Raw genomic sequence first — 12,966 nt, 5'->3', positions numbered from 1 at the left:
TCTGTCTGGGGCAGAGAGACTTGGGGAGGTTGTTTCTACTTTTAAGAGCTTTTAGGGAAATATATTCTGTCTTTTTAATATTTCCCAAAATATTTCTTTCTCTGGATTCTTCCCACATATTCTTAGAGTTCATGAGATATAATGTAGTATTGTTGTTCTCGTGAGAAATAATAATAATAATAATAATAATAATAATAATAATAATAATAATAATAAAAAAGTTGGAAGGGACCTTGGAGGTCATCTAGTCCAACCCCCTGCTCAGGCAGGAAACCCTATACCATTTCAGACAAATGGCTGTCCAGTCTCTTCTTAAAAACTTTCAGTGTTGGAGCATTCACCACTTCTGGAGGCAGGTTGTTCCACTGGTTAATTGTTCTAACTGTCAGGAAGTTTCTCCTTAGTTCTAGGTTGCTTCTCTCCTTGATTAGTTTCCATCTGTTGCTTCTTGTCCTGCCTTCGGGCGCCTTGGAAAATAGCTTGACCCCCTCTTCTTTGTGGCAGCCCCTGAGATATTGGAATACTGCTATTGTGTCCCTCCTCATCCTTCTCTTCATTAAACTAGACATACCCAATTCCAGCAGCCTTTCCTTATATGCTTTGGCCTCCAGTCCCCTAATCATCTTTGTTGCTCTTCTCTGTACTCTTTCTAGAGTCTCAACATCTTTTTTACATCGTGGTGACCAAAACTGGATGCAGTATTCCAAGTGTGGCCTTACCAAGGCATTGTAGAGTGGTATTAACACTTCACGTGATCTTGATTCTATCCCTCTGTTAATGCAGCCCAGCACTGTATTGGCCTTTTTGGCAGCTGCAGCACACTGCTGGCTCATATTTAGGTGATTGTCCACTAGGACTCCGAAGTCCCTCTCACAGTTACTACTATTGAGCAAGTTACCTCCTATACTATACCTGTACATTTGGTTTTTCTTGCCTAAAAGTAGAACCTTACTTTTTTCACCACTGAATTTCATTTTGTTAGATAGCGCCCAGTGTTCAAGTCTGTCCAGATCCTCCTGTATCTTAAGCCTGTCTTCTGGAGTGTTGGCTATTCCTGCAAGCTTGGTGTCATCTGCAAATTTGATGATTTCCCCATCTATCCCCTCGTCCAAATCGTTGATGAAGATGTTGAAGAGCACTGGGCCCAGAACAGAGCCCTGGGGCACCTCACTACACACTTCCCTCCATGTAGATGCGGTTCCATTGAGGACCACACGCTGAGTATGACCCGGTCAGCCAGCTACAGATCCATCTGGTGGTGTTGGTTGTTTTCTTTGACATGCACATTGTAAAATGTGAAAGTCACATTTGTTGCAAGTTAAGAGTTACTGTGCTATTGAACTTTCAGGTTGCTAAAATGTAAAAACCATGTTGCTTTGCTTGCTTATTGAACTTTGCAACCAGATTGCAAAAAGTATTCACTGGTATAAGCATGTACATTAAAAATATACATGAATCCAATAGCAGAGAGGGATGCTTTGTATCAGTGTTATTTGTGAGTTATTTGATTTATTGGCTTCACTTTTCTTTTTTGCTCTAGTCAGTTTTATGACTGACTGTGCAGTTACCGGCTACAGTATAAGTCTGTTTGTTGCTTCTGTTGTCTGCTGTGGAAAGTTTTCTACTCATCTCGTTTTCATCCTACAGCCTACAACTGTCCTTAAAAAGTGGCTTTATCAATTAGCTTGGGGGTACTGCCCTAAATGGAGTCTGTAGGATAGTTGCATGAAAGTTAATACACTTTGTTTTTCTAACATTTTGTATTTGTTTTTATTTTAATTTAAACGGTTTAAATGGTTTCTGTACATTCTTGAATATTATTATGTAGACTGCCCAAAGTCTCTAAGCAGGATAGGCAGCTATACAAATGCGATTAAATAAATAAACTTATCTAATGTCATATCTAGTAATTTTGAAAACCAAGGGCCAATCCATTGGCTGATCTTCTGTGGCTTGTAAAGGGGAAAATAATATCTTTGCCTTGTCTTTGGGGATTGTCACGGCCAAATATTACTGTTTGCTTGGACTTTTCTTGGCCTGCGTGTATTTAAATGTCCTCCGTGTGGCTGTGCCTCTTCCGAGGGACACACCATTCCTTATTTCTGGATTAAGATGGTGAAGATGACCCGAAAGAATCGACAGGAAAAAAAAAAAAAGTTCGGATGGGCTCGGGGAGTCCAAGCAGGCCCATCCTCATTCCTTGCGGTGCTTTTCTGGGCATCGCCGGCTCACCTCATCCTTCCTCCTTCCGGAGGCAACGATGGGAATGATTTGCTGCAAATGACATCAGCTGCCTGTTGGCAAAGCGGCGGCGGCGGCGGCGGCAGCAGCGCGTGGCTGTGCCGGGTCTACCCCCCCCCCGCCTGTTCCTCCTCAGCCGCCGCCGCCGCCGCCTCCCTCCGCCCTCTCGCCAGGTCCCAGCCCCGCACTGTCTCGGTATAAAAGCCCGCCGCCTCCTCGCCCTCCCTCACTCTCCCAGCTGCCTGGAGCGCGGTGGTGCCTCTCGGCGCACTTTTTTCCCCCCTTCTTCTTCTTCCCTGCAGAGGGAGGCGCCTTTGGAATTAAACCCTTTCGTCGCCTCCCCTCTTTCTCCGCCGTCGCCTGAGAGGAGAGCTTGGAAGGCGCTGCGAAGGAAGGAAGGAGGGAGGGAGGGAGGAGGCGGCGGCGACGACGACGGCGACGGGCTTGCCAGGATGGCGACGGTGGTGCTGGAACCCGAGTCGGAGCCGTCTTGTAGCCTTCCCGGCGTGGTCCCCCCTTCGCCGAGCCTGTCGCACCGCTTCCTAGACAGCAAATTTTATCTGCTGGTCGTGGTGGGCGAGCTGGTCACGGAGGAGCATCTGAGAAGAGCCATCAGCAATATAGAGCGAGGTAAGGCGGCGGCGGCGACGGCGGTGCGCCGCGTTCCTCCCGCCCGCTTTCTCCTCTCCCTTCTCTCCTGCAAGGGGTTTTCGGGCAGGGGAATCCCGTTTTTTCCTTCCCTTTCCTTCCGAGCGCTGGCTGGAAAGGGAAGAAGTCGGGAGGCGCCCTACAGGTTGCACAGAAAGTCCTGGCTGCCGCCGTCTCTTGCGGAGAGCGGGCGAGCGTTTCTCTGCGAAAGGTTCTGCCTGCGACCTTGGTCCCCGCCGCCCCCATCGGAGACTTCTGTCCCTCGCCTGTTTATGGCGCAATGCTCGGAGAACCGTTGGGCTGATCTCCTAGCTCAGCCCAGTGGAGATCCGAAAAAGGAAAATCTGATGCAACCACTCCCTTCTCTCTCTCTCTCTCTCTCTCTCTCTCCCCCTTCCCCCTTTTCTCTGTGTGGATGCTTGTGTTAGGAGGGGTGAGGATTCTCTCTAGAACTGCAGTGCTACTGTTGCCAGCGGTGTCTTATTTAACCCCCCACCCCACCCCGGTCCCCTTTTCTCAGAGATACAGTCACACTTCTAGGCGTGCCTTCTGCACAGAGAAAGAAAGAAAGAAAAAAAAGCTGCAGGGAGGCACTGAAGGGTGTGGAGGCATCAGTTCCCCGCCTGAATGAGAGGGAAGAAATGGCACCCTCGTAATTGATGGCTTTGTTTTTGTTTTTTTTTGTACCATAGCTGACTTCAAACGACAACAAGGTTAAGAGTTGGTGGTTAAGAGTCGATCGCCTCCTCATTCTGAGGGAAAACCTTGTTCTCTGGGGCTATCCCAATTCATCCATATTTCCAGAGATGTAGGACAGGAAGCAGTAGCAAATGAGATCTGGGAGGGGGAATATGTCCAGGGAAATACCCTATGAGTTTTGCTACATACACACATTTCCTGGAGATGTATAAGGATGCCTCTGCTTCTGAAACAGCAAATATGTGTGTCTGGGAGTATTTTTTTGGCTTTCCACAGAAAGATCTGCAGTTGACTTTGGCATTTTTGCTGCACCGGGAGGCACAAGGAAGGTGCAGTTGATCTTGAGTTTGCTCTACTTTTTCCTTCTGTGAGTCATTCCTCCCCTCCCTATTGTCATCATTCACACACATCCCACCCCCCACTCCAGCTCAGAGCAGAGGTCGTTCCAGTCTTTGCTTGCCAGCAACAGTGTCTCTCCTTTTTCTTTTTTCTTTTCCTCCCACCTCTCTATGCTGCTGCTAGAGAGTCTGCCCAGAGATACTGGCGGCGTGGTGGGCGTGGTGCAGTCCGCACTGCGGTCCCTATGGCAGCCCATAGCTGACAAAGGGCGTTTATACAGTCAAGGAGAAAAAGAGAATTATGTTTAGGATCCATTTGCACACTGTCTGCCTTTGCTCTCTGAAAATTGAGGAGAAAGGGCTTTAGAGAGCTCTGGGGCTGCAAAATATGCCACTTCTGAACAGAAATACAGCAGCTTCTTTTGTTTCTAACTTTTGGCCATAAGTGATATGGAAATTTTTTTCCCCCACGCTTTCTGAGCATGGTGGTGGTTTTGGAGAGATTTTTTTCAAGACAAATAACATGCAGAAATTATAATTATAGAATAAGGAGCAATTTATTTGTTAATCTTACTATTGCTTGGCTACAGATTATTACAGCTTCTTTCAAAAGCCGTAGTACTGTAAATTGAGGAAAGCAATTTTGCAATACATGTCTAATAAAATGGTATGTATTTTGAGTATCAAAGCTGGTTATATTCATAAACTTCAGGTAAATTCTCTCTCTGACTCTTATTCTTTCCTAAGAAAAGGAAAGCAAAGGATTTCAGCCATTGTCAGAAACCCTTGGCTACGTGTAGGTGTGGTTCATAATTACTTTGGGGTTTTATTTTATTTTTTTGATTTTGCATTCTAGTGAATTTGCACTATACATTTATAGCTCTTTCTGTAATCATACCAAAAGTTGCTGGAAATAATCTTTGGTCTTGTTCTTTCTAGCTACACCTAAAAGTTTTAGATTAAGTCTGAATTTGCTGCATTTTAATTAATAATTTAATAATATTAAGGCATTTGATGTCAGTTTTTGCTTCAAGAAAAAGAAATAAAATTCCTGATTTTGATTTTTGCTTGTTTTGTTTTTTCTTATTGCATAGTTCAATTGTAACATTCTTGATACTGCATTCTGAACACAAAATGATGACACTTATAAACATTCAGGGGATTTGCCCATGTCAGTGGTTTAAACCTTGATTAGAAAAGTATAGAGATTTCTTTGTTAAAATATACAGCAGCTTGATTAAATGTCTAGTTGAACAAGGCTTTTGAATCAAGGCCTCTGTGGTTTCATGATTCTGCACTCTCAGTTTTGGCCCTTGGACACCACCCTGGAAGACGCTCAATTAATATGAATCACTGCAGAGAAATCTGAGAAGGCCATCATCTATGAATGACGTAGTAAAAGATTATCTTGAATGAATTGAAAAAATGTTTTTTTAAAAATATTTTTAAATGAGATTTAGAGGTGACAGCTATTTAATATTTTTAGAAAATCAACTACAGTATTTATTTCTGTATATCGATTATTTTTTCCATTACTTTAAAACCTATGGAAAATCTTAACCATTCCCAGTCTGCCCAGATTGCTGATAAAGACCTGAGCTGACAGAAAAGATTGACAGAACTAAAAACATTTCTTTTCAATAGATGTTGATTAATCACTCACGTTAATATATATATATATATAATATATACACTACTTTTTAGTGTAAAATTCTGTGTGATGATTGTGTCTGAAATGCTGACTCACAGAGCTCTATTGTGTAGACTGATTTAACAGTGGATCTTTAATAGGCTTCCATATTTAATTTTAAACAATGCTTGCTTTTTGAAAACTTATGATGTATACTTGTTTTTTTAAAAAAAATAATTCTTGCAAAAGCCAGTATTCTAAAAATAACTGAATTTGATTACTCAATAACATCTTCCTAACTTGGTGCCCTCAAACATGGTAGCTAAGGATTGTAAGATCTGATTCAAAGCAATCTTTCTGAAATGTCCAGCTAAATCATTCATTTATCAGAATGAATGTACATATACAAACTGAAAATATTTGAGTTCTGTCATACATATGAATGATCCTCAATACATTATTCATATGTTTCTCATTCTGAAACATTTTTGTTAACTAGATCCCATAAAATATGAAAACTTACACCCTCTTGGTATACCTGGAGATGATATAAAATGTATTAAGAAATAAAAATAAGATACAAAACAGATAACAAACCTGAATATTTTAAAGTAATAACTGTAATAGGTCAGAAGAATTTTCTTATAGGAAAATTATTAAGAAGATGTCCTCCAAATCATTTTCAAACTCTCTATACAATTTAGATCAGCCTGGTTTTATACTAGAGGATTGGAAGTCAATCTATTCCAAACAGGAGAAAAAGGTTTAAAGATATGGTACATGCATTGATTGTAAGAAATTCTGAGTTAATTTTCCAGACAGACTCATGTGGCCTAGAGATTCATGTTGTAGGTGAGATTAACCTTTGGAATTTAGATAAGAACTATCATCTCGAGTAAAAAAGCCATTAGTTGCCTATTAGTAGATGGGAAGATGCTCCAACAGAAAGCATTGCATGTCACAATAGACCATAAATTCTGACATTATATAAAGCAACATCCTACATTCCTAATCAAGGCAGAAGTTGCTTTCTGTCAAGTCAGACCTTTTGTGGAAATTTGGCAGAGCTTTACTAATGATGTCATAGTTGAAGTGGAGAAAAGTGAAGTAGGAATCACTTTTCTTTGAACTTTTTTTTTGCCATTATTGAATTTCAAAGAGTTCCATTAAAAGCAGGATAAAAGCAAACACTGATTGATTTAACACCATAATACGGATTTCCTTTTGGAAATTTTCAAAAAGGCACACAGATCCTGAAAAGTGGTGGTTGTTTTCTCACCTCATTAAAACTCCTCTTGCTGGAGTCTTCTGAGGCTCCCCAAATCCTTTCCAAAATTAACATCAAAACAGGTTTTAAATGCAACATAAGGGAAAAAGTTGGAGAGCAATCATATACATTGTAATTTAATTTATTTAGTCAATTTCAATCCAATGAGGTGAAATGCAATTTTTATCCTATCTTATCCACATTGGGAAGGTAGTCCCCACATCTCACCACAATCCACTCAAAGGCCAAATACAGTCCCACCAGAAAAATATTGTACAGCCCTATGCTTCTAGTATTACTACACTGTTGTGGTTAATGGTAGCTGCTTCCCGTTTAATTAGCTGACACCTTGTGTTCTGGTGCAGAGGTATAAATGTTACATGCATACAGGTTTGTAGAAGAATTCACATTGTCTTACTGACCGAACCAATCAAACAGGTGGAGAGGGAAGAAGTAGTTGACCTTTAAAACTGATGCAATAATTAGGACTTGCTTCCAAACATTTGCATTTATTCTGTTTGTAAGCTTCTTTTTAAAAAAACAAACATAATTTTAAAAATTATCTATGATGATTGTATGCATTTAATACTTTGAATCTGTGTCATGTAATAAATAATAGTCTTTTAATTTATAATACCTTGCTATAAATGTTTCAGTGTAACACATTGAATTAAGTTTACTGCTATTTAAGTAAACTCAAAATTTTAAGACTTTAAAAGGAAGCATCAATATATCATCTTGGCTGGACTCCCATATTTAGTTTCTCTTATGTCAGGGCTTGCTGATACTAGCTACCCATAGTATTGCTAAATGTATTAGTATATAGAAAATGTGGTCACTAATATTGTGTGCTGGATGCAGCTGAAGTTGACACAGGCTAAAGGGAGAGCAGAATAACTGTACCTTTGAGCTGAATGAAACAGGCAACAAAGTTTATGGTGTCATGTAAATGGCTATTTAATTTATTATATTATGGTTACTGGCAGATATGGGAAAAGAGCCTGTGGCCTTTTCTGCCTTATGCGCCTAAATAACATGGCTGGCCTTGGGTACTATGCATCTTAACCATATGCAGAAAGCAAAATAATATCTATATTCCATCACTCTCTTAATCCAGCCTACATCAAAAGGCTGTTATTGTGGGGGGGGGGAATTGAGGAGAAAAATTTATGTATAAAATATCTGAGATCCTAGGAGAAGAAAGCGAGTTGATGGAATCCAAGAATTATCATGGCTAGATAGATCAGAAGTTGATGGTTTGTTAAAGGCTGCCATAAAGTTAACACTCATTGTACAGATGCAATTGAGAAAAATGAGGTAATTCAAGACAAATGTGAGGTTAAATGAGAAGAGAGCACTACAGGTAGTCCTCGACTTACAACAGTTCATTTAGTGAGCAATCAAAGTTATAACAGCACTGAAAAAAGTGACTTAGGACCATTCTTCACACTTATGACCATCGCAGCATCCCCATGGTCATGAGATTTACTTTCGGATGGTTGGTTCCTATATATGACAGTCTATATATGACAGTTGCAGTGTCCCGCAGTCATGTGATCCCCTTTGGTGACCTTCTGAGAAGCAAGGTCAATGGAGAATCCAGATTCACTTAACAACCGTGTTACTAACTTAACAACTGCAATGATTCACTTCAACAAATGTGGCAAGAAAAGTTGTAAAATGGGGCAAAACTCACTTAGCAACATAAATTTTGGGCTCAATTGTGGTCATAATTCGAGGACTACCTGTCTTCCCTAATGGGACAGTTTGTTCAGACCAGACAAAAGGGTTTTATAGAGCTGGCTCTTTCTATTGGTGCAAGTAGATGGGATCCTTTAAGAAAGCGGTCCCCAGCCTTTCTGGGCTCCAGAGAGCAGCAACGGCAGCGGCAGGCAGTGGGAGGGAGGGAGGGGTTTTGCATGCGCCAATGGAGCTCTGCACACTTGCCCGCTGTTTGCGTGGCTCTGGTTCCCAACAGGCCATGTACCGGTAGCAATCTGCAGGGTTTGGGGACCCCTGCTTTGTGGCAACGATGAGAGATGAAAAGGATTAGTGTCAGACAGGCCTCCTTCCAACAGAGATTAATACAGTTATTGGTGGAAGGTCCTGAGTGACAGTAGTTCTGAAGTATGGAAGGCTAGCTGTCAGAGCCCTGTGTGCTTCTTGTCCTTATGTGTTATAAAACAAGAAACTTGGGCATTTCGTTTGGAACTGTGCCTACTTAGTACAAAAAGGGTGAAGTTAACCAGGTAGGAGCATTTTGTGAAGAAGGTGGCAGGTAGCATTCTGATCGGTGGTGCTCTGCAACAGGCTATGTCTCCCAGGTAGCTGTTTGGTAATTGGGCAGGATCACAACATGTTTTTGAAATTCCAAGTAAACACATATGCACAAAAAACGTTGGCATATACTGTATGTATAAGCTGTGTACCTAAATCTGAGCAGCACACTGGTGAGGGCCTATTCTGGCATACAGTCCTGGTCACTACTAGCAAAGTGTTTGTCCTGAGCTTTTAATTCTGTTACTTTTGTGATGTGGTTGAGTGCTTCTGTAGGAAGAAGGAATCCTAGTTTACAAATACGTACATGAATTCATAAATATTTAAAGCATAATAATTTGGAGAAAGTGTTTTTACAAGTAGCACAAAACAATTAGTTCAATATTTTTATAGCATGTTGCAAATTGGTTAGCTACATCAGTCTTTTGTAAATATCACATTACCATCCTATAATCTTGCTCCCTAATAAAAGGAGTAAAAAATGCTAGCCTTGCTCAGAATAGAATTCTAAATAAAGTCATTAACTAAAGAACTAAAGATATATTAGGCACTTTGAGAGATAAAGGACTGACCCTGGTAAGGGGAATAAGAAGACTGATTTTAAAAACATTTAGAGTAGAGAATTGACAGGTACATTTAAAAAAATAAAATCTAAATATACCCATGTATCCATATGTAAAGATAATCTGAGAGTGAGTACATTGTTGGACTAGCTTACATTCAAACTTATATTTAAGCCATTGAATTGGTTTACTGTATTTATTTATTAAAAGTACTCATATAGTTGCCCATCTTATGCACTATAATGCTAGGTGGCTTACAAACAACAAAAAGAGTACAAAGCATACAAACCATCACAAAAACTCTAGGTCAGGTGTCCCCAATCCCTGATCCGTGGACCAGTACCGGGCCGGGCATGCCAGCAACCGGTCTACACAAGCAAGCAAAGCCCCATCCGCAAGATGCAGGCAGCATACAAAACTACACATTCCAGTCCGCGGAAAAACCTCTCTCCACAGAACCGGTCCATGGTGCCCAAAAGATTGGGGACCTCTGCTTTAGGTGCCCCCACCAAAGTACAGAGAGAGAGGGGGGGGTCTATGACAATTTGTCATGGGCAGTTTGCCAGTCAACTCACTGCAGCACAAGAGTTACACTAATATTAAAGAAATAGTAGAATAGAATCATTGAAGAAAGGAAGCAAAAGGAGGAACAGAATGAAATGTGAATGGCAAAAATTAAAACACTTTTGTAATTTATTTTAAATAATTAAATAGAATTGTTAAAAAAGAGTGCTTAAAATTTCTACCTTGAGGTAAAGGAAAAAAGAAAGCTAAGAATAGTAATTAATATTTCTGTACTTATCCTTGACTATGTGTTTATTTTGTTTTTAACATCTAGGTATCCGATCATGGGACACAAACCTCATTGAATGCAACTTGGATCAAGAACTTAAACTTTTTGTGTCTCGCCATTCAGCTCGATTCTCTCCTGATGTGAGAGGTGAGGGGTTTTTTTCTGTTATTGCCTGTGTTTGGTGGAGATTAATTTAAAACACCTGTTGCACAATAGGTCTTAGTCTCCATTACGACAATAAAGTTGTAATCCTATATTCACATTCCGTAGAGCAAGTCAACTGAGATTTTCTTTTGGATTAATATATCTAAGGTCACAGTGTAAAATTGGTTGTCTCTCTTTTAAAGAAAGCTTTATAGAGGACAACAGACAAAGCCAATATGCAAGCTTGATGTCATAGCCAGTGGCTATAATTCCAGACTTACTTACTGGAAAGTAAATGTTGATGAGATCAGTGAAAATCAATTCATAGGGAGTTTACTTAGTTGGGCTATAAGCATAGAAATAATCATGTGGTATATTGTTTTGAGCAAAAAGGATTCTGTTCTTAGTATAACTCAATTATACATTACTGTTTTCCAATAAAAGAATAATCTGATGTGAGTTGCTGCTATTTGACAAAGGTGTTTTTTCAAACCTGGAAGACTGAGAATATCCATAGACATTTTGACAATGCAGCTTTCTGTATTAATAAGAGCTGAAGTAACAGAGCTGCTTTGATACAATTTCATTGCAGATTAATGTTTTCTTAGTATTACTACAAATAAATATTTCTGTGGGATCAGAATAAGTTCTAATTCCTTTTAAATTACAAAAGCTGTTGAATCTTGGCTTTAAAAGAATTTCATGTATTGGTGGGAATGAAGATTATTATGATTATGCTACTTTCCTATCCCCAGTCTTTATTTTAAGTAATGTTTGTATGTCTGCTATATAGAGGGTTACATATTTGCCCAGATTAGATGCTCAAGTTCAATAAAATGCTTCCAACTCCTTGCACATATCTAACATGTCCAAAGTTTAATGTGCATATTATCTATTATAAAATTCTATCAAAACATATAGGAATCACACTTTCTTTTAGGAGGGATTAGGATTGGATTTTACCTGAGTAAAGTTTTCTTAGTGTAATCCAGCAGAATGAGTAATGGGTCTTCCTATTTTAGATCTGAGTGGGCAAACTTTAAGTAGCTGGAAGTCTCACTTAAAATTGAGGTTGGTGAAGATAGCAGTCAAGGGAAAATAATATTAAATGAGTAAGATTAGGATTATCTCTTTTTCATGAGTTTAAGGAGAGACTTTGCTAATTAATGGGAATGTATAGGTTTACACTATAATTTCCATGGTTTTATGCCTGTGTGTTCACAAAATCAGGCAGAGCTTTAAGTTTTCATTTTGACCCTGAATCCCATTCATTGATAAGAATGTTTCAGTTTTCATTGTAAATAAAAATAAAAATAAATCTTTGGAATAACCTTCTCTCCCATTTATTAAAATCTTGGGAAAAGAGGGACTTTGCGCAAGATATAGATTTTCAGTTATACTGTATATTAAATAATTGTTTACTAAATAACATACTTGCTTTAATTAAAATCTTAAATCTACTGTTCAAATCATTGTAAAAAGGTAAACTAATGCAAGTCTCTACTTCTGTTCAAATGCATAAAGTAAAATTAAGCACACAATAATTTTGAATAATGAAATTTAAAGTAAGAAATATGGAGGGGAGGATATTTAGACATTAGTTGGATGACCTGAGGTTAGTCTAGATTATTCCAAGATTGGATTTTAAAACTACTTAATCCTGTGCTAGTTAAACAAAAAGTTATAGGAAGCAGTAACTTAAATACATATTGGCTTCCCTTCGCTATCATTAACCAAAGCCCACCCAGTGGTTAGGTGAGGACCACCCCAATCCAAACCCTTACTAGCTTGGCCTCTCTGAGCCTCAAGCCTCAGTAAGGTGAGAGACTGCCTCCAGTTCTGCCCTTTTGGGCCATCCTGCACCTTGCCTTGTGGGTTATCAAGTAGCCCTAAAACTGTCTGGGTCTTGGGCTGTTTACCGTGCTGGGGCTGTAAGAAGACATGAGATGCAGCACAGCCCAAAGCCACAGCTACTCCAGGCCAGCCTGGCCCAGCAGCTCAGCACATAGAGGCTTCTTGGAGCACTAGGGCTTGGGGGTTGCAAGAAATGCCTGGGCAACAAAGCCCAGCCCAGCCCAGCCCATTTCAGCAATGTGGGGAAGGGAGCTTCTTGGTATTCTACAGCTTAGGCCGCAGGAAACCCCTGAGCTGCATTGCAGCATTAAGCCCAGCCCCAGCTGATCTCAATAGTGCAGCGCAAAGGGTTTTCTTGGTGTACTGCAGCTCTGGGGCTGCGAGATGTTTGTAGAATGCAGCACAGCATGGAACCTATCATAGCATGAAGCCCAACCCCAGCCTGATCAAATAGTGTGGTGCAAATGGGCTTCTTGATGCACTGCAATTCTGAGGCCACCAGAACATCTTGA

The 12,966-nt window shown here is 40.1% G+C and overlaps 1 protein-coding gene across 1 annotated transcript in view; it reads left to right on the top strand.

Annotated features, from left to right (window-relative positions):
- Positions 1-2,693: 2,693 nt before the first annotated feature.
- The window catches only part of MAP1B (microtubule associated protein 1B), a 57,283-nt gene continuing 47,010 nt past the window's right edge, over positions 2,694-12,966 (top strand). Inside the window, exons 1-2 of the mRNA XM_015818542.1 lie at positions 2,694-2,871; positions 10,502-10,603. Of these exons, the coding sequence (XP_015674028.1) occupies positions 2,694-2,871; positions 10,502-10,603 (280 nt within the window). The remainder of the gene's footprint in view (positions 2,872-10,501; positions 10,604-12,966) is intronic.

This window comes from Protobothrops mucrosquamatus, unplaced genomic scaffold, assembly GCF_001527695.2.
Source record: "Protobothrops mucrosquamatus isolate PMUCROS unplaced genomic scaffold, P.Mucros_1.0 scaffold762, whole genome shotgun sequence".
Taxonomy (NCBI): domain Eukaryota; kingdom Metazoa; phylum Chordata; class Lepidosauria; order Squamata; family Viperidae; genus Protobothrops; species Protobothrops mucrosquamatus.
Note: the sequence above shows the minus strand (reverse complement) of the source record. Positions and strands in the feature narration are given on the sequence as shown.